Genomic DNA, 27,715 nt, shown 5'->3' on the forward strand with positions numbered 1-27,715 from the left:
TATCTGTAACCTGGTGCATAGTCTGGGACTCACCTCTGGTTCATGAGCTGCAGGTGTTCTGGGGGAGACCAGCCATGGCTCCACCAAGGCCGTGAATATCAGAGGCGGCACTTCCATCCTGATAGGTGAACTGTACACACTAAGGGCAAGATCTTGTATATTCCTATTAAGCATAGATGGAAGGAAGGCAGCAAGATCACCTTCCCCAAAGAGGGGGATGCCATGCCTGATGACCTCCCTGCAGATGTTGTTTAGTATTCAAAGAACAGCCCAGTGCCTTTTTGGAATAAGGCATCAGTGTGCTGTGCAGTGTCTGGATCAGCCTCAAGGTGGTGATGCCTGGATCAGATTGAGGAGGGGGCGGGGGGAACAGGACAGGGTCACCATATGGATGATGAGGCATAAAGCTTTGTTCTACCAGCAAGGTCCTTCTTTCCCCTCTTCATTTTTTCTTCCCTCCTCGCTTACTCCAAGTCATCTTTTCCTTACTCTCAGCTTTATTTTATCCTGGGAGGTAGGTGGCTACCTGGTCAACATTGTTACTACTGGCAGCTGAGTGATGCTTTTGCTCTGCAACAAAATATCATTTGGCAGTCTGAAGAAATACCTACAGAGGGGAACCACTTCCCCCAGGTGCCTTTCCAGTAGGGAAACCTCAATGTAAAGTTTAAAGTATTCTTCCCTAACACATTAATATGACTCGCATGACAGATTCTTAAGGCGCGTCTGTGCTGTTCCTAGCCCCTCCCCCACCAGCCCAGGATCCACTGCAGCAATACCCTCCCCCACCCCCCAAATCCCATTCAGGGTTCACCCACCTGTGGGGTCCTCTGGTCACTGACCTCTAAAATCATGATGAAGCCACTGTTTTTTCTTCATTGTTGTTTTATGAATTGCATACCTATTCTTGACCCTCTTCGGATAGAGAACACCTGTCTTCCCTACTCTCTGAAGGATGTAAAACATTCAGTGAGCGGAAGGTGTGAGCTGCTCTAGACTTTCGTTAAGGCTAAGCGAAGAGGCAGGAGGCAGAGCCCACCTCCTCAAACTTCATCAGGGAGGAAATGGGCTTTTGGGGGCACGTGATATTTCTTTGTCAACAAGAGCTCCAGAGCACTGGTGACCTTTTAGAAGCCAGAGGAAGCAATCAGTAAGAGCTGAACTCACTCCTCCTTTTCCCTAAGCACAAGCCCTGAGTTACCTGAAACCCATGCCCCCAACACAGGACACAGAAAAGACATCACTATTATTAGAGAATCATTTATTGGGGAGAATTAATATTCTCCACAAGAAGGAATTATTTTGCGGTGGGAAATTTTCCGCTCTCGAAACGCTGGAAAAGCGTTTTCTGTTGACATAGAGACGGATCCCTAAACATAGTGCCTTTAGCAGTGGTGAGAACAGCTGGAGGCCCCTGGGCCGGCTTGACGCCTGCAGGTGGAGCTTGGATGGGGCACATGCTCCCTGCGGGGCACAGATAAGGGACGCTTCTGATCCAATAGCTGATCTTTAAACGCCATGACTTTCTGAGGGTGTCTGTTCTGGTCTCTGATCCGTCTAGAACATGTAGGATAATTCCGGCCAGCAAAGACAACTTCTTGGTGGCAGGACTTGGTGCTTGGCACTTTACAGGAGGGAGCCCTGTAGTTGGAAGGATGCCCCTGGACGGGCTCTGCCTGGGCCTGCTCTTCTGCCTTCTGGTCAGTTTTCACAAACTTCCTCAGGGAAGGAAGGGGCTCTTGAGGGCGGGTGACCTCTGCTGCACACCGCTGCCCCAGTTTCTCCACTGGGAACTTCCCAGGGACCGTCCTGGTCTTCTGAGCCGTGGTGGTCCCAGTAACGGCAGCTCTCCCTTTAACCAGGCCTCTGCTCTGTGCAGATGATATGGGGCTGCCCTTTTCCTGGGGATGTTCTTGGTTTTTGCCTTTTGTCCCAGGACGAAGCCATTGAAAAATGTGGTTCATCTTTTTTCTGAACAGACTTTCAGGAGGAGGCTGTGCCTTCTGTGATGAGGTCTGGGAAGACTTGCTCCCAAGCGTCTCCTCTGATGCTGTGATCTGAGTAGGGAAACTCTTTCTTGTAGGTTGGGATGTCCCCAACCCTGCATCCCCTCCACCAAGCTCTTCTTTGTTGGTGCCCGGAGGGCTCAGTCTCATTGTAGCTGGTGGGAATTTCTTATCCTCGTACCTCTTTCGATCTTTCTTAGGGACCCAAGGCTCCTGCCGCTGCTTCCTGCTGATCCCAGTGTCCTCCAGATGGACATGCAGCACCTGGGAAGCGCCCATGTCCCCACTGGAGACACCGTGGGCATGAGTCAGTGAGGCCTTGCAAGTCAAGCTCTCTGAGGCAGGGGACCTGTCAGTGTGTTGGCCTTGGACCTGGCTCTGATTCCTCTTCTCTAGTTTCGACTTTAATTCCCTAAACAGATGTTCCTTAAGATCCGATGACTTCGGGTCTTGGGGAACTTGTCTTTTTGGTGCAGGGCTTTCAATGGTCCCAGTAATTTCTATTTTACTGTGATTCTCACGTATCCTTTGGGAGCTTCCTGGCTTGCTGGTTGTCAACACATTACCAGTTTTTGACTGCAGAGTGTTGAGCTCCTTGGCCCTGAATATGTCCCTGGCCGTGCTGTGCACGGAAAAGGGTTCCGACTTCATCTTTTTGTCCTGTCGCCCTTCTCTTCTATCACTGGGACTCACTCTCTCATCCTTTGTCTCATGTTTGGCACCAGCTTGCCTTGCAGGCAGCTCTGGGGGGCATCTGTTGCCTAGCTGAGTAAATTTCTGACTCGCTTTGCCTGTGATGTCACATGTGACAGGCAGATGAGTCTGCCTGGCACCCTTACTCCTCTGAACAACCTCTGCAATCTCTTGGTTGATACCAGAGGGTGATTGTCTCGGCACCCCTTGTCCTTGCCTGCCCATAGGTGAAGTAGCAGGGCAAAGACGATCCAGGACCAGGGCTGAATTTGTTGTTTCCGCTTTTTCTTGAAGAACAGATTTAGAGCTTCCTCTATGGGGCTCGAAGCCCTCGGATTTGGAGTCCACTTCCAAAGTTGGGTTATTTGAGGGGGGACAGTAGAAATAGGTCAAGGACTGGGATGCAGCATCTTCCAATTTAAACGCCTGTATGGATTCAAGGACCCTGCAGGGAAGGCCCCACTCCATTCTCATACGAAAGCTTTTAATATGGGTTTCCATCATCTGTTGTGCACTGGAATCAATGAAGCAAAGCTCCTGGAAGGTATTCAGGGAGGAGTCCCCACCCACTGAAGGTGGCAAACTCCTCTGTGTTATTTGGGTGCGGGATTTGTCAGAAAGCAGCAATGTCTGCTTGCTGGCATGCCATGAACTGCGCACCATCCCAGGGAGCCGAGCCTTACTGATTTACTCAAACTTCTTGCTCAAATGTGCTTTCAGGACATTTTCAAGTTGTTTCTGATCTAGACTTTCCTCCAAGGCCCTTGAATTTTTCCCTGACAGACTTGCCACGTGACTATTTAGGTCTTTCTCAGAGTCATATGCCGGATCCTTATCTGAAGAGCTCTCTGGGTCACTCAACAGATGAGCTTTTGGGCCATTCTCTGGGCTGTGCCCCCGATCCTTCCCCATCTCCTTCTCTACCTGAAGCAGTTCTGAACCCCTCTCATGGAAGCTTTTGGATTGGCTCAATCCAACATTTAGATCTTTGTTCACCGAGATCCGTGAGAGTCCACGATTGCTTTCTGACTTAGCTATCTCTGAGAAATCTCTTGGAGGCATCATCAGTGACAGACACTCACAGATCCTGCGGGGCAGGCCCCACCGGTGTTGGATGAGCCTCTTTCGAAGGTGATGTTCCAGTTTCTTCCTCAGCTCATCACTGAGAGGAAACTCCACAGGAAGGATGGAGATGGAGGCATGGGCCTGGGAGGCCTGATGGTAAGGAAAGTTGGGAGCTGAAGAACAAAATTCTTCCTGAGATCTTTGGACTACAGAGGGGGAACCCCACAAACTTTCCTGTTGCTTCTGCAACACTTTCCATTCCAGTTGTTGAATTTCAGATGAGGTGAGAGACTCTGATTCATCCTGGGGTCTATGGTGACACACTCCACAGATCCTTATCTGGGGTAGAGGACCAGATGGTAGGATTGGGAGTGGGGATTTAAGGTGGGCCTGGGACTTGACCTGAGTGAGAGGTAGGGGCTGGGATTGGGGCAGGGTTTGAGGCAAGGGTTGGGGCTGGATCTCAGGCAAGGATGGAGGTGGGCGATGGAGAGGTACTGGGGATTCTTGGCCCATGGAGGCATTTGAGATGGTATTGAAAAGATTGTGGTGCAGTCACTTGAGTCACGGATAGCAGAGGGCAAGGACTCGCTGTGCAGAGATGGGAGACCCCAGAAGAGCTGCATACATTTTTCCTGTAAATGGTCCTCCAAGATTTTAGGATATGGGGGCTGCTCATGCATGTGCAGCTCCTTTGGTTTGCCTGCACTGCTCCAAAAAGAAAGGGAGAATGCTGAGTCACACTCATCAGCATTTGACTCTAGCATTTTCCCCGAAGGATTTAGTTGGTAGTCTGACCTAAGCTTTTTTGGAAAAGAACCCTTCTCCTTCTCCTTTTCCTTCCACATCAGGAAATCACTCCTCTTTCGGACTTGTCTCTCCAGGAGTGCCAGGACATGAGGGCTGAGAAATGAGAGGTTACCAGGCTCTATAAGGTTAGCTGTAGGGTGTCTCTCCAGAGAGGACTCTGAAGAATGGAGGGCAAGAAACTCTCGATTAAAATCACATGGTGCCAAGGTGGAAGGTGCTAAGAACAAGTCTTTGGCACAATCTTGCCACCTGGATAATTCTGAAATTGACAGCCTTGAATGTTCAGTGCCTCTGACTGTTGGGACATAAGTGGACAACCCACCAGGGCTATCTGGAGATGAGTTCTCCGGAACAGACTTCAATAAGATGGAAACCGATTTAGATTGAGTCACAGTTAAAGGGTGGTCTGTCGGTGGTGAGACAGACAGGCTTGGTGGTGTGTGATGACAAGCCAGTGAATCATTGGGATTCATTATCTGGGACAAATTTGGTAAGGCGTTAATATCTTGGGAAAAGGTGCGGTCAAGAGAGAAGATCGTATTCAGAGACAGAGTGGCCTCTGGTTGGAGAATAGGACCCGTTGCCTGGGTGTCATGTGGTGGCAGAGGGGGAAGGGCAAGGGGTTGGGATGGGGAACGGTCTGCTGGGAAGTTGGACTCCAAGGGAGGAAAAGGCTCTGGTGGCATAGAGTGACCCGGTGGTGAGGGTGAAAGAAAGTCAGCTAAGGGTGTCGTTGGGTTAGGTGAGAGGACGGAGGGGGGCGGTGGGGAAGGGTCAGGTGGAGGGGATGGTGTTAGGTCTCCAGGAGGGACTTCTGAGAAGGCGGAGGACAGAGTGAATGATGACTCAGTCCCAGAAGCTGTGGAAGCCATAGAGGACACAGAGGCGGTATCATCTTCCAGGTCCTCCAGGAGCCGATTGATCTCAGCAGTTGTGCTATTACACACCTCACAGGAGGGGTCTGGGCATAATAGTTGACGAAAGTGGGTGGTATCGAGAGGCCGGCCTAGGGGCCTGCGGGAGACAGGAAGTAGAAAACTGTAGCCAGGACCAGAACAAGGAAAGGAGGACCTGCTGGCCTGTCAGGGGAGGGGCCACCTGAAGCCTGCTGCCCCTTCACAACGCCCCACGTCTATGACTTCACCATACACTCAGCAGCCCTCACCCCAAGGCCTTCATTCACATACCCGTTCCTATGGCAACCCCCTCCCATGACTACTGCAGGCTGTACTGAATCCCTGGAATTGCAGAGAACATGTTAAAGAGGGATCAGGAAAGAAAAGACTAGTCACCTTTTCAGAATAGAAATTAGCCTCCTTTTCTCCTCTGTTTCCCTCTGGTAATTTCTCCAACCTGGGAAACCAGAAGAGTGAATTACATGTAATAAAGGTAGAAGCATAGGTGTTACACAGGAGTCCCTTTATGGGAGACCCTTGGGATATTAACGGGCTATTAACTCTGAAAGCCCCAAGAATCAGTAGATGTGGTCAAACGGTCAATGATAATATTAATAAGGTTCACATGTGTTTGTTGCTTCATTTATAAAGTACTGTCACATACATTATCCCATGGGATATTCAAAACCACCATGTGAGGAACATAGGTCAATGGTTACCTCGAGGAGTCTGATCATCCAGGAAGTCAACGTAGTTTCACAAGGTCAGGAGACAGAAGTTCTGACTCTTGACATCTCCCACGGCCACCCACTGGGCAACACCCATTGTCCAGGCCCATCACTGCTTCATGCCCAGAGCTGGGCAGAGCAGGAATCTGAGAAATGTCTCGGGTTCTGACTACCTTCCCATGAGCCTTTCCTCTGAGGCCTCTATCTTCTGAGAGGGACTCTATCTAGCAACTGACATCCTCAGAGACCATGGACCTGGGACCTCATGGAGAGGACAGGAAGGGTCACCCTTGGAGAGCTCAGGTGGGATAGGTGGAACCTTACCACTTGATGTTCCACCTCTTCTTCTCCTCTTGGCTCTGCCCTGACGCTGAGAACAAAAAGAAAAGAATGAGGAGTGAGGACTTAGTTGGCTTGCTCCTCTCTCTAGGAAACTCAGATATTCATCCAAGATTAATGTCACTCTCCATTTTTATTACTAGCACTTTGTGTTCTTTCCCTTTCTGAATTTCTAAAGGTGATAAGATACTTTCAATTTTTCCTTCTTTGAAAAACTCGAAGGAGGATTTTTGGCTGGAGTCCACACTTGATATTCTCAGTCAGAAGTCCTCTGCTCAAGGAGGGCATAGACTCTGAGGCCCACAGTCACATCTGTGCTTCCTCAGATGGGACCCTGTATCCTGGGACAGAGCTCACACTCCAGTGTCTGCTCAGAGGCTCAGCCCTGCTCTCCTGATCTGCCCAATACAAAGGACGGTTTGGTCGAATGACTCCCGACATGGGAATGTGACTCATGATCCAGTGTTGGGAACAGTGTTCTCCTACACAGATCCCAAACTCTCTAAATAACCTAATGCAGGGCCGTGAAATCAGTGATGGGGTTTTATCCAGGAATCCTCCACCACACCCAGATGGTCTGTGAGTTTTAAATGGGAAACAGTCCCAGCTGAACCCCTAGTCCTGCCTGGCCTATTCCCCTAGAAGGATGATGTTCTATCCTCTATTCAGACTTGCCATCTTAGGAGTCTCTCTGGACCAACTCATTTAAAAATGTGGGACTAGAAATGGAAACAACAATAAAAAATCCCTGTTGGTGGCTTGCCCAGGGATCCTTACCTTTTGGTAGATTTTGGTTTTCCACAAGGTTGGTAAAGATGGAATCCCCACCAGGAAGCACAGGAACAGAAGAAGCAACCACAACCCACACACGATGGTGAGGTTGTGGTCACTATCTAAGAATGCTGAGCAGATGCTCAAAAACAACTCAATATGGCTATTCAGAAATGAGAGAACATTCCATTGACTGAACTCCATTTTCTGAATCGCAAGGCTGCCTGAGGCAACTGAGCTCTGAGAGTGTCCACACTTGCCTATAATCCCAGGCCTGTGTCACAGAGCACTGAAGAGTCACAAAGGGTTTCAGAGGGTGGGGGAGGGGACATGAAGAGGGTGTGCCCATGGCCCCTTCCCCCCACCAGCCCAGCTGATCTCTCCATCCATCCTGGGCCCTCCAGGTTCCTCTGCCCTACCCTGCCATCCTATTTTCCAACTCTGTCCGTTCATCATATCATACAATTACATTAATGGAATTTTCTGCCTGTTCCACCTGTACTCCAGATATTACCTGGGCCCCCTTTACTGTTTGGAGAGCTTGACTTTGGTTTCACCAATTCCACTGCCTCGAAGTCTGAAATGCTCCCTGGAATTTTTGCTAGTACCCAGACATTTACACTCAGAATCATATATGTCCTCAAATCCATCTTTCCTTTAGAATGTTTTTGCCTTACATGAACCCTGATACAGAACTTAAAGTTCTTCTTTACTCATTTGGTTTTGTGAATGTTGAATAACAAATTTTAGTTTTTTGCTTCAGTCAGCCTTTACCGTCTTCAGCCAGTGGGGCTGACTCAAATAATTGAAATGAATGATTCATTATTCAACATTCACAAGACTAAAATCAGTACGGGCATACCTCACTTAATGAAAGGGGCATGTTTTGAGAAATGCATCATTAGGCACTTTCACTGTTGTGTGAACATCACACAATGTACTTACACAAACCTAAGTGGTAGAGCCTACTACACACCCAGGCTATGTGGTGCTACCCATATGGGACCACTGTCATATGTGTGGTCCATTAGTGACCGAAACATCGTTAATATTGTTACATGGTGCGTGACTGTGGTGGATGACAATGACAAAATGGAGTACCATTTTCAAGGCTTCTAAAATGGAGCTGGGAGGCCATTAAGGAAGTGGGGCTTATGCTTGTACACCACATCCACCACCAGATGTTAACTGAACTTTTGAGCTTTACCTGACAGCAGAGGTCACATCTTGAAGTGTTTCCTCATTCCAAGAAGGGGCAGTCTGCCTAGGACCAACTATGTTCTGGCAAGTCAGCTCACCCCATGCCAGAACCAGTCATTAACTGTTCACTGTAGACCTTTGTAAGCCTGTGTCCTTTCCTTTTATCTACCCCTGCCTCCTTTGTCTTCCTAGGAGCACATTTGAGCTTCTACTCGAATCTACATCTCCTGAATTGCAATTCTTGAGACCCCAAATAAACTTTTTGGTTCTTTTGCAGTTTATGCCTCTTATTTGCTGACTTTACATGGTGACAGAAGTGGGATCCCTAGCTACTGACCTTCAATTCTGGTGCCACTTCACAGACACAAGCAAGGTGCCTGCAAAGAATCTTTTGTGCTCTGTCATCTCCTCCTGGTGGCTCTGGTTCCTGGTGGTAAGTCCTCCTGGGCCTGGACCTCCCATTTTTGGTAGAGGTCCAGACTCTTTATGTAGGCGTCCTTTGATAGTGGTTCTGGCCATCCTTCCATTGTCAGCTTTGTTAGAAACTTCTGTTTCTTTCACTCCTTTTTTGGGCCTTTGATCCTTGGGTAAGTTCATACAAATGAGAAATCTATTTTCTAAGAGGACCACCAAAGAACAGCCCCACTCTGGGACTCCTGCTGGTTTTGTCTTTAAAGAATACAGACCTTCAACATGTAGATTTTTGTCCCACTGGGCTCAGATTACTCAGGGTGATTTAAAGCTTCACTGGCCTAAATGGGGCTCCTTTGAAATTCCTAAATTGGTTTATCTGTGCACTCAATTGGAAAAAGCCTATCAAACCAAACAAATAAAATGGGAAACTTTTTAAAATTGGTATCTTGAGGCCTCTAAATGAAACACTGAAAAGGACACTTCCTTGCAAGCCATAACAATGTCATAACTAAGAATTTCAAATGATTAAATGTAAATGCCATCGATAAAAGAATATTAACTCCTCCTGTATTTGTCAGGGTTCTCTGGAGAACCAAGGAGATTATCTATATATATATATATAATATATATTAATATTGATATATAATAGAATATATAATCCATTGTATCTATATTTAAATTCATTTATTTAGTTCTATAAATTACATATATACACATAAAATTTATATATAAAAGAAACTTTGGCCTCGCCCCTAACTGCCTAAAAGAATTTAAGACAGAAGGCCTGTTCCAGGAAGGAGCTGTCAACGTAGGGAACTCTAGATGTGGTAGAGAAGAAGGTACCTAGCCGGGCCCATTTTACACAAGTTCTCTCTCATTTGTTTAGAGATGGCCCAGCAAACATTTGGTTTTCTGTCTCCTTGTGAATTGGCTTCCTCCTCTTTGAAGTCCCAAACCATGACCCCCAACCCCGCGCCTTTGTAAAATATCTAAACCCTAACCATAGACCTGGCAGACACGCTGTAGACTGAGCAGCAGCATGAAGACCAGGGTCAACCTGATGACATTGTGGGTGGGACTACTGGCTGTTTGTCCACATCCTTGTCCTGGATGCCCAGGAAGGCAGTCACCCAGCAACTTGCAGTGAGGTGTGGCGTGTGACTATGTTTCAGCCAATGCAATGGGAGTGGAAGTGGTGTGTGCCATTTCCAGGTTGGAACTTTTGAAAGCAGGTGTGTCTTCTCCGTGTTCCTTCTTTCTCCTTGTGCAGATTGGTTGCAGACGATGATACAGGCGTCAGGAATGGCGGAGCCAAGAGACGGGAATTCATGGGTGACTGACACACCCTGTGGAAGAGAACCACCTGCCCAACGCGAAACCCACCTTGGCCTGTAAGGTAATCACACATAAATTTCTACTCTCTGGTTATTCTTTTTCGGGATCTGCTTGTTATTTTCTTAACTATTATGGAAATATTTCAAATATGCAGAAGAGTACATAGTATGACCTCTATCTCCGGCCCCAATACCCAGAAAGAACAGACGTTCAATTCTGCCCTATTTGCTTCCGATGTTGCATTCATTTGCTGGGGCTGCCATGACAAAATACCACACGTAGGGTGGCTTAAACAATAGAAATTTATTTTCTCATGGTTCTGGAGGCTGAAGTTCAAGATCAAGGCGTTGGCCGGTATAGTCTCTTCTGAGGCCTCTCTCCCCGGCCGCTTCTCCCTGTGTCCTCACACGGTCTTCCCTCTGTGTGTGTCTGAGTTCTAATCTTCTCTTCTTACGTGACTATCAGTCACATTGGATTGGAGCCTACCCATGTGACCTCACTTTACCTTAATTACCTCTTTAGAGGCCCTCTCTCCAAATACAGCCCTATTTTGAGGTCCTGGAGTTAGGACTTCAACATATGAATTTTCAGGGACATGATTCAGCCCACAACGATATCTCTGTTTTTAAGAAGCAAAATGTTGCCGTCACACCTAAAATTCACATTTCCATCCCGTTCTCCTCCCTCCCTCATCATAGGTATCAATATCCTAAAATTAATTACACTCTTTATGATTCCAAGAATATCCATGTGCATGGCTCCATTAACAAAAGATTACATTTTTATGCATAGTCAAGACATACATGTGTATGTCTCCGTTAACAAATTCTTACATTGTTATGCACTTAAAAAATGTACAGGAACAGCATCACACTGCACATGTCCTTCTTTGATTGGCTTTGGGCTATAAATGGGGAAGGAAAAACAGCAGCTGAGGGTAAGAGAATAAATAAACGGCTTATGCATAAAAACCCAAAAGGACAGATTTCCAAGAGCATCCAGGTTGGTGACCATGTGCAGGTTCTGGGAGAGTGGTTACCTGGAGAGGGCGTGGAAGCTCAGTGCCCTTTCCCCATGTCTTGCCCTGTGCGTCTGTTCCATCGAGCTATTCCCGAGTCATATCCTTTTCTAATAAACAGGTAATCTAGTAAGTAAGAGGTTTCTCTGAGTTCTGTGAGCCGCCCTAGCAAATTCGTCGAACCGGAGTAGAGAGTCTTGAGAACCTCCTACTGACAGCCAGTTGCTCAGAAGCATAGGCGACAACCTAGACTTGCTCTTGGCACCTGCAGTGGGGGCAGTCTTGGGGACTGAACCCTTAACCTGTGGGATGTGATGCTGTCTCTGGGTACATAGTGTCAGAATCGAGTTGAATTGTAGGACACCCAGCTGGTGTCCCAAGAATTGCTTGTTGGTGGGGGGGACTCCCCCGACCCCCAACCCCACACACATTGGAATTGGTACCAGAACCTAGGAACAAACTGTGAAAGATAAGCGTCTTAGCTTGGGTTCCCATAACAAAATGCCATAGCGTGGGTGACTTAAACAACACAAATTTATTTTCTCACCATTCTGGGGGCTGGAAGCCTGAGATCAGGATGCCAGCATGGTCAGGTTCTGGCGAGGGCTCTCTCTCCTTAGCTTGCATAAGGTCCCCTTCTCACTGAGTCCTCAGATGGTGGGGTGTGTGTATGCGTGTGAAGAAACAGAAAGAGAGATCTCTTCCACTTCTGATGAGGCCACAGTCCTATCTGATTTAGGTTCCACCATTATGACTTCATTTTCACCATAATTACTTCCTAAAGACCTTGTGTCTGGACATGGTCACAAGGGGGGGTCAGGGCTTCCATATATGAATGGTGGGGAGAGAGAATTCAGTCCATAGCAATAAATAAAGAGCAAATAAATAGAAACAAAGGTTTGGCATTTCTCTTCCTCATTTCCTTTCTTCCTGACTTTACTGTCTTGCTCTTTGTCTAGCTTCTTGAACAAGTAGCTCATTGGTTTCTAATTTTTCTTTTTAGATACATATGTTGAAGGTATCTTTCTTCTAAGTATTGTTTAATTCCATCCACCAGATTTTGTCATGTAGTGCTTTCAGCTATAAATATTTCCTGAGTTCCATATGAGATCCCTTTCAATGCAAGGTTCTATAAGTTCCCAGCCATTATTATTATTTTCTCATCTGTCGCTCCTTTTACAAGTATGTAATGTTCCTCCTTGTCACCATGTTGGTTTTGTCTGGAGCTTTACCTCCAGATTTCTATAGATATACTTTTTTATTGACAGGTAAAGGACAAAATGAGGAAATATTTTTGCTATATATAAGCATGGTATCTGTCTACACTCCTGGGACAGTGTAGACTTCTAATCTGTCACTTATCCACCTTTGTGAAAAGGAATTCTAATATTGGCTCACTGAAGTCATTTTGGTCAACAGCACAGGAAATTGGTAATATGTGTGTGTGGGGACCTGGAAATGGCCACCCCAAGATATGTCTCTTTGGCATCAGGATTATTTGAGGCTGATTGCTTTTGATAAACTGGGACAGGGAAGGAGGAATGGAACTTGCCCTTTGTTAGGGCACATTTACATTTGTAAGGTAAATCTCTATCTGTAAAAGTTGCCTCCCTCTCTGTACCAGGAAGAAGAAAGGAGATGACCTTCTCTCTAAAAACTCTTAATCAATACCAAAGGCAAGGACTTAAATCTGCATTTTATTGTGCTAGTCTGGTAACCTCCTGTAACTGACTTTCCTCCCCCTCCCAACGTTGGCATTTCTTAAGGATTAAGCATCTTTCCTTAGGCTAGGAACTGATTGCTGAGCTCACCTGTGACCGCCCAGCTCCAGACAATCGACTTGAGTCCTGCTATGCCCACTGAGATAGCAGACCCACTACCTGCTGTGTCCATCAAGTGCCGACAGGGCAATCTTGTGACTATTGTGGGAGGGACATTTCAATCACATGTGAAACACCCCATTTGGCGGTATATAACCACTATGTGCACCCCACTTCTTTGGTGCCCTTTCTTCCTTCACGAAGAAAGGCACCGGGCCACGGTTCCTCATAAAGCTTTGTTTAATTTTCTCTTGCTTTTCTGTCTCATGTGAATTTAATTCGTTCTCCAGCCAGACGAACCCACATTTGGGAAGAGGAAATGTCTTCCTCCCCTACATATGTTTTCATCAGTCAGATAGTCCATGTTGTGCTGTATTCACAACAAACTCCTAAGTCTCAGCTAAAAATAACCAAAGTTTATTTCTCGAACATGCTCCATGTCATCAGGGGCTGGCTCTGTATTATCCTTGCTCAGTCTGGAGGATTGAGTAGATGGCAGCTAAAAGATGCTCGATCCAACTTCTTGCACAACTGCCAGGCAGGAAAAACACACTCCTACTGTTTGCCAAAGGTTTGTCTGGAAGAGACAGCCTCATTTTTGCTCAAGTTTCATTTGCCAAAGGCTCACAAAGTCACATTTGACTTTAAGGGGCCAAGAAGATACATCCCTTCTGTGTGCCAGAGAAGAGCCGACAATATTTGGTGAACGGCAGTAATAATAACTATACACTGTGCTCTATTGTGTCTTCCAAAGCTTATTTTTGCTTTTTGTTTGTTGATTTTTTCAAAAATTCCCTTCAGTTATGTGAGTTACCGTAAATCCTTCTAGTCAATTTCTTCAATAAGAAAACTGAAGTTAGCCAGAGTTAGCTTCTTTTGCTTAAAAAAAAAAAAACCGATCTAACGCATTAGACTTTGCGTTATAAATGTTACTGAGCAGCTTAGGAAAATGAACTTCAGTTTACACCTTGGGCTGGTTTTCAAGAAAGGGTACACACCGATTTTTGAAGGCTAAGGTTTAAATAGGAAAAGAAGCAGGGCATGGCATAAGCCAATATTTAGATCCGAATAATTATTGGTGACTGCAGCATGTCAGGCAGGGAGCCAGCTGTTTTTGCATATGCTCTCTAAGTCAATTTTAATTCTTTATAAGAACAATATGAGGTGAATCTTACTATTCATCACTTATATATGCAGAAACTGAGGGTCAGGGAGGTGAAATGACCTGTGCAAAAGTCACTTAACTAGCAAATGATGGCTTTGTTTCAAGTCCATCATCTGATCAGGCAGAGGTGAAAGAGAAGAATGCAATATGTGTTTTTGGGTAGTGGGTACTGTTCGGTTTGGCAGGACTGTGGGATACATGAAAGGCGGAGGGGCCCTTGAGTGCTAAGGCAGAGAGTTGGAGTCTATCAGGTAGGCAGTGAGAGGAAGGTTTCCGCATCAGAGAGGGCACTGGTGGAGCCATGCCTCAGAAACATTGATCTGCTATTGTCCTCTACGATGAAGAGAAATGAGGCACGCTGGAGGCTTGGAGACCAGTTGGAGGAGCATTGTAAAAACTCACATAGGCCTGAATGGGCATGGGTGTTGGCAATGGAAAAAGAAAAAAGTATTCTATCAAGTCTCCAGATGCCCAGGGAATTGCTGAACGAAGTCTGAGTTCTCCCTATGTAGATAGCTCATACTTTTCATTATAGGTTTCTCAAGAACTTGCTCCCAGAAAAAACCTGGATGGAGAACAAAACAGGTAAGTGCCCAAGTGAGAAATCTACAAAGCTCCTCTCCCCCAAAATCACCTCTTCCCCATCTGGCATGTCTGGTTCTGGCATGTCTTGCAGGTGGTCAGTCATATCCATCACCTGGTTTCGGTGTGTGCGACACCTGTATCTGGTGTATCCGGCAGGTGGTTCTCACAAGACTTGTAGGTCGTTCAGACGTGTCCAGAAGGTGGTTCAGGCGTGTCGGGCACCTGGTTACAGTGTGCCTGGCATGTGGTTCAGGATTCTCCATCTAGTGGTTCAGGCTGGTCTAACAGGTGGTTCAGGTGTATCCAGCCGCTGTTTCAGCTGTTTCTGGAACCTGGTTCTGGCCTGTGCTGGACCTGTTTCTGTTGTATCCATCATATGGATCTGGCATGTCCAGCACAGCGTTTGGGCGTGTTCAGCAGGTGGCTTCAGCGTACTGGGCGCCTGGTTCCATCGTATCTGACCATTGGTTCCGTGGTGTCTGGCAGGTAGTTCCTGTGTGTCTGGCATATGGTTCCAGTATGTTCTGAAGGTGGTTCCGGCATGTCCGACTGGTGGCTACCATGTGTCCGGAACCTGATTCCTTCGTGTGTGGTTGGTGCGTTCAGTGTGTCCAGGTGTTGGTTCCGGCGTGTTTGACAGTTGGTTCCCGCATGCCTGGCGGGGGATTCCAGGCTGTCTGGCAGGTTGCTCTGGCCTTTTCTGGAAATTGGTTCTGGCGTATCCAGGACCTGGTTCCGGTTTTTCCAGCAGGTGATTTTGGCATGTCCGGCAGGTTGTGCTGGCGTGTTAGGCTGGTGGTTCCGGCTTGTCTGGCAGGTGTTTGTGGCATGGCCAGCACCTGATTCTGGCGTATTCGGGAGGTGGTTTCAGTGTATCTGGCACATGGTCTCGGCATATCCAACAGGTGGTTGCGAAGTGTGTGACAGGTGGTTCCTGTGTGTCTGGCATGTGGTTCTGGTACGTTTGGAAGATGGTTCCAGCATGTCCTTTGGGTGCTTCTGGCATGTCTGCAAGGTGGTTCTGGCGTGTCAGTGTCATGGTTCCAGTGTGTCTGGCGGGTGGTTCCAGGTGGTTCTGGCGTGTCTGGTGGGTGCTTCTGGTGTGTATGGCGGGTCATTCAGGCATGTCTGTATGGTGGTTCCAGAGTGTGTGGCAGGTGCTTCTGGCATGTCTGTTGGCTTTTTCCGGCTTCTAAGGGGCCTGGTTCCAGTGTATCCAGCAGGTGATTTTGGCTTGTCCAGAAGGTGGTTCCAGCGAGTGAAGCAGGTGGTTCAGGCGTGTCCAGCAGGTGGTTCATGTCTGTCAGTGATGTGGTTCCGGCATTTCCAGCACATGGTTCTGGCACTCTGAGAGATGGTTCTTTCATGCCCGTCATGTGATTCTGGAGTGTCCATCAAGTGGTTCTTGTGTATCCGGCAGGTGATTTTGGTGTTTGAGTCATATGGTTCTGGTGTGTCCTGCAGGTGCTTCTGGCACGTTTTGGACCTGATTCTCACATCTGCGGTGGGTGGTTCCACCGTTTCCAGATGATGCTTATGAAGTGTCCAACAGTTGGTTCCAGCATTTCAGGCAGGTGGGTCACACAAGTCCCACCCAAATCATTCGGCTGAGGCACGAATGGTTGTCCTTCCACATGCTTAGGAGGAGAGAGACAATAGGATTTTAACCAACCACTCTTTGGAAGTTAAGAAAAACTGGCTTTCCACAGTGCTCTTACAGCATACTGGCAACCTCTCATGCCACCCTTGTGCATGGGTGGAGAGAGTGTTCACAAAGCAGCTATGGAAGAAAGGCCAAGTTTGCTCAGCAGAGTCCTACATTGCCCTAAAATTGCAAGGCACAAAACACTGCCTCCAACCCTCAAGGGGAGATGAGCAATAATCCATCTTGCTTCCAGCTCTTTAGGAAGCTGAGAAAGAACTCACTTGCCACACTGTTCTTATAGTGTACCTTGAACATCTCATACAAAGGCACCTGAAATGCTGTTTATTTGGAGCCCTTAACTCGCTGCTTTAGAACTTCTGCTTTTGGGGCATTTCCATCTTGCCAACCCGGCTCAGACAAAATGCCTACATCTTCTCCTTAAGCAAGGAGGCTGAGGCCCAAATGATTGTGCATCCACATGCTTAGGAGGAGAAAGACAATAGGCTTTTAACCAACCGCTTTTGTGCACTGGAGGAGAGAGTGTCAGAAAGCACCTATGGAAGAAAGGCCCCTTTGCTCTCAGCTGTGCCCTACATTGCTCTTTAGGTGGAAGGCACAAAGCACTGCCTCCATCCCTCAAGGGGAGACAAGACACAAACCATCTTGCTTCCAGCTCTTTAGGAAGCTGAGAAAGAAGTCGCTTTCCACAGTGCTCTTACAGCATATTGGGAACCTCTCATACACAGGCAGCTGAACGCCATTTCCTCCCAGCCCTTAACTCGTTGCTTTAGAACTTCTGCTTCTGCCACATTTCCCTCTTGCCAACCCGGCTCAGGGGTAATGGCTACATCTTCCCCTTAAGCAATGGGGCCAAGGCCCGAATGATTCTGATTCCACAAGCTTAGGAGGATAGAGACAAGAGGCTTTTAACCAACTGTCCTTGTGCATTCGTGGAGAGAGTGTCAGAAAGCCCCTATGTCAGAAAGGCCCATTTCCTCTCAACCATGCCCTGTATTGCTCGAGAGGTGGATGGCACAAAGCACTGCCTCCGTCCCTCAAGCGGAGACAAGCCACAAACTGTCTTGCTTCCAGCTCTTTAGGAAGCTGAGAAAGAACTCACCTGCTGGATATGCTTGAACCAGGCGCCTTAGAGGCTGGAAAAACCCGACAGGCATGCCGAAAGCACCCGCCGAACACTCTGGAACCACCACACAGACATCCCATAACGACCCAGCAGACTCATCGGAAGCACCCACCGGACACACCAGATCCACCTGGAACCACCCACTGGACACACTGGAAACATGAGTCTGACACACCAGAACCAACTTCCAGACATTCTGGAAGCACCTAACAGACAGGCCGGAACCATCTTCTGAACCTACCAGAACCACATGCCACACACTTCGGAACCACCTGTTGGATATCCCAGAACCAAGTACCAGATACACTGAAACCACCTCCCAAATATGCCAGAACCAGGTGCCAGACACGCCACAAACACCTGCCACACGAGCTGGAACCACCATCCTAACACGCCAGAACAACCTGCTGGATACGCCAAAATCACCTGCCGGATACACCGGAACCAGGTCCTGGATACGCCAGTACCAATTTCTGGAAAAGGCTGGAAAGTCTGCCAGACACGGCAGAATCACCCACCGGACATGTGGGAACTAATTGCAAGACAGGCTGGAACCAAAGCCAGGACACTCTGAAAGCATCAACCGGACAGGATGGAATCAGGTCCCAGACACACTGTTGCAACCTGCTGGACATGCCGGAACCACCTTTCGAATGTACCAGAACCATATGCCAGACACACAGGAACCACCTGCCAGACACCATGGAACCAACTGTCAGATACACCGGAACCAGGCTCCCAGTATGCTGAAGCCACCTACCGAATATGCCAGAACCATGTGCCAGACACGCTGGAACCATGTGACGGATACACCAGAAACAGGTCCAGCACAGGCCAGAACCAGGTGCCGGACACGCCTGAAACAGCTGCTGGACACACCTGAAACACCTGCTAGACCAGCTTGAACCACTTGACAGACAGTCTGGAACCACATGCTGGGCACACCAGAATCAGGTGCCCGACATGCCAGAACCACCTGCTGGACACGCCTAAAGCACCTGCCAGTCTTGTGAGAACCACCTGCCGAGAACTCCAGAAACAGGTGTTGCACACGCCAAAACCAGGTGCTGGACATGAATGAACCACCTTAAAGAAATGCCAGAACCAAGTCCCAGACACGAGTGAGTCACCTGCAAGACATGCCAGAACCAGGTGCCTGACATGCTGGAACCACCTGCCGCTCACGTCGAAATCACCTGCCGGATACGCCGGAACCATGTGCTGCACAGGCGGGAATCACGTACCAGACATGCCGGGACCACCTGTTGGATATGCCAGAACCAGGTGCCTGATTCACTGAAACTACCTGCCGGGCACACAAGAACCAGGTGTCAGACAGGCCTTGACAACCGACAGGGCACGTTGAAATCACCTGCATGATACCCCGTAACCATGTGTCAGACAGAACGGGACCACCTGCCGGACACACCGGAGCCACCTCTCAGATATGCCAGAACCACATGTTGGACACGCCGGAACCATCTCCCGTACAGACCTGAACCACCTGCTGGACACGCCAAAATCACCTGCCTGATACGCTGGAACCAGGCACCTTGGATGCTGGAAAAACCTGGTAGACATGCCGTAACCACCCGCCACACACTCTGGAACCACCACACAGACATGCCAGAACGACCCGCCAGACACACTGGAAGCACCCACCAGACAAGCCAGAACCACCTGGAACCAAATGACGGACATGCTGGGACCATGACTCTGACACACCAGAACCAACTCCTGCACATGCCTGAAGCACCCAACGGTCACGCCTGAGCCATGTTCCGAACGTACTAGAACCACATGCTAGACACTTCAGAACCACCTGCCAGACACTTCGGAACCACCTGTTGGATGTGCCGCACCCAGGTACCAGACACTCTGAAACCACCTGCCGTATACGCCAGAATCAGGTGTCAGACATGCCACAAACACCTGCCACGGAGGCCGGAACCACCAGGGTAACACATTGGAACAACCTGCTGGACACGCCAAAATCACCTGCCGGATACACCAGAACCAGGTCCTGGGTACACCAGAAGCAATTTCTGGAAAAGGCCGGAACAACCTGCCGGACACACCGGAATCACCCCTGGACATGCGGGAACCAATGGCCAGACATGCTGGAACCAACACCTGGACACTCTGAAAGTACCAACCGCACACGATGGAATCAGGTCCTGGACACATGGTAGCCACCTGACGGACACGCTGGAACCACATTCAGAGCGTACCGGAACCACATGCCAGACACGCAGGAACCACCTGCCAGAAACCATGGAACCCACTGTCAGATACGCCGGAACCAGGCACCCAGTACGCTGAAGGCACCTGCCGAATATGCCAGAACCATGTGCCAGCCACACTGGAACCATGTGATGGATACACCAGAAACAGGTACAGCAGAGGCCAGAACCAGGTGCCTGAAATGCCAGAACCACCTGCTTGACGCACTTGAACCACCTGTCAGTCTTGTGAGAACCACTTGCCGGATACACCAGACGCAGGTGTCGCACATGCCAAAACCAGGTGCCAGACACAACTGAACCACCTGCCAGTCTTGTGAGTACCACCTGCCAGATACACCAGACACAGGTGTCGCACATGCCAAAACCAGGTGCCGACATGACGGAACCACCTGCAAAACATGCCAGAATCAGGTGCTGGACATGCTGGAACCACCTGCCGGACACGTCGAAATCCCCTGCCGGATACACCGGAACCACATGTCACATGTGCTGGAATCGCCTACCAGACATGCCGGGACCACCTGTTGGATACGCTGGAACCAGGTGCCTGATTCACTGAAACTACCTGCCGGACACGCCAGAATCAGGTGTCGGACACGCATGGAAAACACACAGGATATGTCGAAATCACCTGCATGATATCCCATAACAATGTGCCAGAAAATAAAGTACCTAGGATGTGTGAAATCCTATTGAGGCATATTCATATAATGCATTTATTATCATCTTTCTCGCTTTTTCTGTTTTATTGTTATAATTTTTTTTTTTTTGAGGAAGATTAGCCCTGACTAACATCTACCACCAATCCTCCTCTTTTTGCTGAGGAAGACTGGCCCTGTGCTAACATCCATGCCCACCTTCCTCTACATTATATGTGGGACTCCTGCCACAGAATGGCTTGATGAGTGGTGCATAGGTCTGCACCCAGGATCTGAACCGGCAAAGTCCAGGCCACTGAAGGAGAACATGCAAACCTAACCACTGTGCCACGAGGCCGGCCCCAAGTTTTCTGTTTTTTTTTTTAAAGCAATTTCAATTCTTGCATTTGTTTCACCAGCAGTGGTATCATCATCTTGGACAGTTTCCTCCAGAGTCACAGTATCTAAAATTTGGAGCATTTTTGTTGCTTGTTTGGATAAGTGATGTCAGAATGTCTAGTAAATCTTCCCTAGGAGAACTATCTAAAAGACATCTCAATTTAGCAACTGCAGGGACATGTATATTCAACATTTCAATCGATAGTAGTTCATTTTTGTAGAACTCTTCTGATAATTCTCCCAGCTTCTCTTTAGTTTTACAGGTGTTGAAAAATCCCTCAAGTCAGTCCAACGGTTCCACTTTAACGACAGGATATGACTTCTCTTTTAAATCTGTATCATCTGCAAACAGCACAGGCGTGTGGTCAACAAAAGTGAGTGGGAATTGGGCTGGGTACTGCCCACAATCTGAACCATCAGTGCAGCTGCCCCAATCCTGTGCAGTGGTGGCAGATCCTGAGTATTGCTGGCCAGGTAGGTCATGCTGGGGATGAAACTTAGGATGGTGCTCTGCAGCCCTCGAGCAGGCAGCTCCACACCAGCTGCCAGTTGCAAGTCCAGTCCACACTGGGTGCACATGGGGGAGCTTGGAAGCAGGAAGCCATCTGGGTGAGCAGCAGCAGGAAGTGGCTGAAGAAAAATTATGGGAAGATGAGGGGAGAAAATGTATAATAAATAAAGCTTGCCTTGTTATGCAGATAAATCTCTCAGTTAAAAAAATTCTCTAGGGGTTGGCCTGATGGTTCACTGGTTAAGTGCGCAAGTTCCACTTTGGTGGCCTGGGGTTTGCCGGTTCTGATCCCAGGTGCAGACATGGCACTACTTGGCACGCCAGGCTGTGGCAGGTGTCCCACACATAAAGCAGAGGAAGATGGGCGTGGATGCTAGCTCAGGGCCAGTCTTCCTCAGCAAAAAGAGGAGGATTGGCAGCAGTTAGCTCAGGGCTAATCTTCCTAAAAAAAAAAAAAAATTCTGTAGGGGCTGGCCTGGTGGCACACGGGTTAAATTCACACATTCTGCTTTGATGGCCTGGGGTTCACCAGTTCAGATCCCAGGTGCGGACCTACACAACACTTATCAAGCCACGCTGTGGCAGGCATCCCACATATAAAGTAGAGGAGGATGAGCATGGATGTTAGCTCAGGGCCTATCTTTTTAAGCAAAAAGAGGAGGGTTGGTGGGGAATGTTAGCTCAGGGCTAATCTTCCTCAAAAAAAAATTCTCTAAGAGTCATTCTCTTTCTGGTGCAGATGCTTTTACTAATGGAAATTTCCTTTATAAACATAAATTTCCTTTCCAAAGAGGAAGTCTATCCTTCATTTAAAGCAGTCAAGGTGGAGATCAAGAGTTTTTCCTGCATCTGCTGGCTCTCGATTGCTTTTGGCTCAAAATAATTTGTATGTCAAAGTACCATACTTTGGGCATCTTCAGCATTCCTTCAAGAAGAAACAACTTGTTCTTGGAAGTCTCTGTCTCCTCCCCAACCCAGATGCACTCAAGCTGTTAGGGGCCAACAGCAAACAGGGTTCTGCCTCAAGAAGCTTTGGGGAAGCCTCTTCACCCTCAAAGGCCTGAGACACACTAGAGGGATAGATCACTGCAGGTTCTTCAGCCATTGAAAATAATATAAACAGCTCCATTCTCATAAATTTAACAACTTGAAAACAAGGAACAATTTACCAAAAATTTCAAACTAACAAAACTCAACCAAGATGATAGTATTTTCCTCAATCGGGCGCTGCTAGCCAAGCTTTTTGCCACAAAACTCAAGACTTGGATTCATGCAACACACCTGAAGAAAGCACAAACTCTGGGGGGAACTGCACATCATTTGGTGACTTAAAAATAAAGATTTCTCCAAATGGAAGCAGACAGTATCTGATGCGAAGGTTTCCAAGGTGTCTGGACCAGGTCTGTTGGAAGTTTGTCTGCCAAACCTTTGAGGATGACATGACACTTCAGATCATCTCCAATGCCTATGATCTTGATAACATGCAAACTTCAGGTAAAAGGTGCCAGAGAGTTCTCCCTCCTCTCACTCCGTGTTCCTCAAATGTGGCCACAATAGGTTTCCAATCTGTGTGTTTTTCCTCCAACCTGGGACATGACTCCCAGAGAAGCTCCTTCCTGGCATCGAGGGACGAGAGGCTACTGAAAGTGGAAAAATCTGACTGCAGATCAACAGTGCTTTCAGAGAAAGATCGCAATCAAAATGGGGACATGTGAAAGTTAATAAACGGAAACGTAGTTGAAATAGTGTTGGAAGGCTAATAGAGGGAGTTCTCATGCCCTATGTCAAAGGCGCAGTGCAACAGGAAGAATAAAGACTTTCTCTTCCTGACCAGTCAGAAACTAAGCCAAGGAGAGACTGTCACAACTCTGCCGATGAAAAGCCACTGCCCTCAAGACTGTGTCCAATAGCCCCCACAGTTTTCCCCACTCTGAGATAAAAGAGCTTCTCCTCTCTTCCTTGCTGGGTGCTCCTGCATGGCTTGCCATGGTTGCACACTCCAAATGGCTATTCTTTGCTAATCCCAGATAAACCAATTTTTGCCAGAGAAATAACTGGCTGTCTATTTGTTTAAGGGCAAGACTTGTTAATAAGCAAGAGATGTAGAGAAAACATTTGATACAATCCAACTCCTGTTTGTCATAAAATTTTCTAGCAAGTTTGAAATAGATGGAAACTACTTTCACTTGTTGAAGGTCATCTACAGAAAATGCACAGTTGACTTCATGCTTAACAGGGAAAGACTAAATGATTCTCCCCACAATAAGGAACAAGGAAAGGAATACCACTTTCACTACTCTTATTCAACAAAATACTGAAGCTTCTGGCAATAACAGAAGTAAAGGAAATAAAAGCCATAGAGTTTAGAAAGGAAAAAATGTAACCATTCCTAGTTTCATTGTTGTCTGTGTAAAAAAACTCTGGGAATCTACAAAAAAAAAAAAATCAGAACTAATACATGAGTACAAAAAGTTCACCAAGTACAAAGTACAAGATCAAGACACAAAAGACAATTTTATTTCTACGACTAATGATGAACCTGCAGATGATAAACTTGAAAATGCTGTATTATTTAAAACCACTCCGAAGAACATGAAATATTCAGGCATAAATTCAAGAACATGTGTACAGGATCTGATGCTGAAAATTATAAAATACCGATTACAGTGATTAAAGAAGATGCAAATAAATTGAGAGCCTTACTATTGTAAGAGACAAATGCAGCAGAAATTAGTTAAAGTGGTGAAAGCAGATTTTATTCAGTAACAGCTGACAGAAGCTGAGCTGCGCTCAGATTTGTACGGAGGTGAATCTAGAATTTTAAAGAGGGAATGAAGGAGCAGGGTTCAGGGGCTCAGTAGAGTCAAAGAAGTGAAAAAGTAGAAAGGTTGGTCAGTGTAACTGTGATTAGACCCACTGTGTTCGTTACTTTGCAGTTATCAAAGTTAGGATTCTATCCTCACTCAGAAGTTGAGAGAAAGAGGCTCTATCTGTCTTAATGATCGTATTTCAAAGGAGTGGCTCTTAGGTCCTTTAGAGAATTGTGAGAGATACATATCTACAGTTGTAAGCCCTCTTTAGTAAATACTCTAAGAAGGGGGATCAGAGGCCTATAATTGGGTGTTGACTAAAATAAATAGCAAATTTTTCTGTCAGCTTTGAGCTCTCAGGAAGGCATTTTAATGGTGGGCTGGAGTCATTCCGGTTACACAGACTTATGCAGCTAGAAGCCACGCCAGAGTTTGGTTGAGTCTCCTCCTGGTGTGGGGGTTTGGAAGGAGTTGTTATGTGCTGAGAATTCTGCAGTCCTCACCATGTTACTGGATAGAATAATGAGTACAGGTCTCAATTATCCCCAAATTGATCTATAGGTCTAATATTATTCTAATAAAAATTCCACCACAGTTTGTAGACAGAGACACCTTTTTCTAAAATTTGTATAGAAAGGCACATAGCTGAGAGTAGCTAAAACAATCATGACAGGAAGAATAATGCGGCAGTAAACACTTTAACAATATTTAGTATTGCCTTGTACATACTGTAATCACAGCATCATCATTTTCATTGTAGGACAGCTACATAAATCAATGGAACAGAGTAGAGAATCCAGAAAGGGACCACAGAGTTATACCTTAGTGATCTCTGACACCAAGAGTGAACCTTAATGTAAATTATGGACTTTGAGTGATAATGATGTGCCTATGTATGTTCATCAATTGTGAAAAGTATACTAATCTGATGAGGGATATTGACAACAGAAAGGTTATGCATATGTGGGGGCAAGGACTATATGAGAACACTGTGTATTTCGTTAAATTTTGCTGTAAACGTAAAACTGCTCTAAAAAATAACATCCATTGATTGTTTAATAGGCAATACAAGAATACCTTGTAGTGATAAAACTGGTCATTATTTTAGCTGTGATGGATACAGAAACTTGCACATCTGATAAAATTGTACAGAACTAAGTACACAGGAACAAATTAGTACAAGTAAAACTGGAGAAATCTGAATAAGATAGTGGATTGCATCAATGCCAACAAGCTGGCTGTGGTATCGTCCTATAGTTTTGCAGAATGTTATCATTGTAAGGAACTGGGTAAAGTGTACACTGGAACTTTTGGAGTTATTCCTTACAGCAGTGTAGAATCTACAACGATCACACTATAAATTTCAATTAAAAATAGTTGGCAAATGGAAAGTCAGTCTATGTTTTAAGTTAGGAAGTTTCATTAAATGGTCAGTCCCATTACTTTATAAATTGAATACAATGCCAATAAAAATTTTAATGAGCTTTTCTGTTGAGTTAGATAAATGATCCTACATGGAAAAAATAAACGCATAAGCTAAGCTAGGAAAATATGGACCAGGAAGAACTCTGAGGGAGGAGCTGCTCTATCACACGTTAAAAATATTGCAGAGACTGTAATGCGACAGGAGAGGATTGTTGCATGCACAAGAAGAGGAGAGAAGGGAAAGGGAGGGGAGAGGGTGGCAGAGGGCAGGGGAGTGGGGGAGGGGTGGCCTGATTGGAAGTTGTTGACACGGGGAAGCTGGAGCTCACTAAGTAGAAGGCAGGCATCCTATGTGATGGTTTAGGGAGCATATGTGACTTTCTCTGGCGGTCCTGTGTTGAAAGCAGAACGAGAGTTTTGGAAACTGGCAGTTACTGAGCAAGTGCTGACTGTTCTGTGCTGAATGCTGCAGGGGCTGTGATTTGGCTTCTTGGGATGTTTGCTTCCCACGTTGGGGGTCAGAGTTATACTGTCATATATGATCTGGCCTTTGTCCATTTGTATATTCAGTCTCAAAAAAACAGTCGGTGCACAAATTCATCAGTTAGCTCGTCATTAAAAAATACTCTCTTGGAAAGTTAAACCTTCAAAAGTTAAAAAGATGAAAATGGTAAAAAGATGAAAGATGCCAAATAAGTTTTATAGATAAATATGAAGAAATTGAATAAGAATCTCAAAATAAAATGTCCAGCAGTTAAGTATATTTAATTGAGAATATATCATGCAAACTATGTTTCAGTAGAGTGTCATTTTTATTATCAGCATAGGAGAAAAGATGAGTTATGGAAGGGATTCTGCTCATGCTCAGTTATTTCCTTTACTTAACATTAAATCTTGAATAAAGTATAATGTCAAGCTGACTCATTTACTCCTTCATTTTAAAAGCTGAAGACTATTTCCTTGGTTTTTAAATAATGAGGTGTAAAGGAGGGGGTGAGGTGTTGAAAATAACTTCCGCTGAGATTGACAGTAGCAATTGCTCTTGATTTTTTTGAGAGTCCTGGGGTCACCCATCAAAGCAGGAATGCTATTTATGTTCAGAAATTAAGAATCTGAATTTTATTAGAAATTTTGACTTTTATACACCCTCAAAAAGTAAACTTAGGAATTTATTTGAATTTTTAGCTCTGTTGAGGTATGAGTAATAGACAAAAAATGCACACGTTTTCTATATGTGTATTGATTAGTTTGGACATATGCATACACCCATCATATCATCCCCACAACCAAGTGCTGAACACATCCATGACCTCCAAAACTTTCCTTGTGATTTTTGTGTTTTTTTAAGCTTAGGAATTTCATGGATTTTAACCTAATGCTCAGATAAAAGAGGAAGAAGATGAGGTGTACATTGTTTCATTATGGTACCTTAAGACATAGACTTTCAACATACACATGACTTCTGAAAAGCAACATTTATTACTTTCACAATGAAATATTTTCTCCTATTTCCTTCAAATATATGGCCTTCTTATTCTACCCCCCACCCACTTCCTTTTTGAGTAGGGACTCAGGAGAAATTTCCAATGGTACTAACAAACAGGGTCCAAGGGGTGGCTGCCCTTCAGCCCTGCAGGCTTTTCCCCTGTGAGAAGCAACCACTTTGCACGTGTGTGAGCCAGTGTGGAACAGGACAGAGTATGTCTGCAGACTGGTTCAGCCTGCTGAGCCCCTTTGCTGCTTCTAACCTATGGCCACGAAAAAGGCTAAATGGAGGGAAATTAAACTTTGATGTGTTGATGATTGAAAAGGAAAGTGCCTTGCTCTCTAAGGGATAAAGTCATTTGGAGGAAAATCAAATAACTATCATAGTTATTTTTTCCTATCTTATTTTTCCACTGAAGCCACTAGATATTTCAATCTTGCTGACTTCCTAACACAATCCAGTAGTACTTTCCTTTTCTAAGGCCAATGAACTGTTATGTAAGGGGCTTCTCTTGCTTTTTCCAAACCCTCCTGGGATTCTGTTTATCTACTGTTCGTTTTTCACCC

The 27,715-nt window shown here is 46.3% G+C and overlaps 3 protein-coding genes across 29 annotated transcripts in view; 1 reads left to right on the plus strand and 2 right to left on the minus strand.

Moving 5' to 3' along the window:
- The window catches only part of LOC106781248 (ral guanine nucleotide dissociation stimulator), a 137,291-nt gene that overhangs the window by 89,006 nt on the left and 20,570 nt on the right, over positions 1-27,715 (plus strand). For 25 of the 27 annotated variants that reach the window (XR_011430633.1, XM_070246968.1, XM_070246980.1 and 22 more), the window contains 2 exons: positions 8,786-8,941; positions 10,193-10,318. The gene's annotated coding sequence lies outside the window, so the exon portion shown is untranslated. Of the gene's footprint in view, positions 1-8,785; positions 8,942-10,192; positions 10,319-14,795; positions 14,846-27,715 lie in introns of all 27 variants that reach the window. The other 2 variants (XM_070246969.1, XM_070246975.1) reach the window with 1 other exon arrangement.
- On the minus strand, positions 1,245-3,362 carry LOC138920035 (spermatogenesis-associated protein 31D1-like). The gene has a single exon (XM_070246983.1). The coding sequence runs from the start codon at positions 3,360-3,362 to the stop codon at positions 1,386-1,388; it is 1,977 nt and encodes a 658-aa protein (XP_070103084.1). The 3' UTR covers positions 1,245-1,385.
- On the minus strand, positions 1,245-7,543 carry LOC138920034 (spermatogenesis-associated protein 31D1-like). The gene is made up of 4 exons (XM_070246982.1): positions 7,315-7,543; positions 6,523-6,568; positions 5,867-5,927; positions 1,245-5,588 (listed from the first exon to the last, which is right to left on the minus strand). The coding sequence occupies exons 1-4, from the start codon at positions 7,510-7,512 to the stop codon at positions 4,100-4,102; spliced, it is 1,794 nt and encodes a 597-aa protein (XP_070103083.1). The 5' UTR covers positions 7,513-7,543; the 3' UTR covers positions 1,245-4,099.

Source organism: Equus caballus, chromosome 22 (genome assembly GCF_041296265.1).
Source record: "Equus caballus isolate H_3958 breed thoroughbred chromosome 22, TB-T2T, whole genome shotgun sequence".
Taxonomy (NCBI): domain Eukaryota; kingdom Metazoa; phylum Chordata; class Mammalia; order Perissodactyla; family Equidae; genus Equus; species Equus caballus.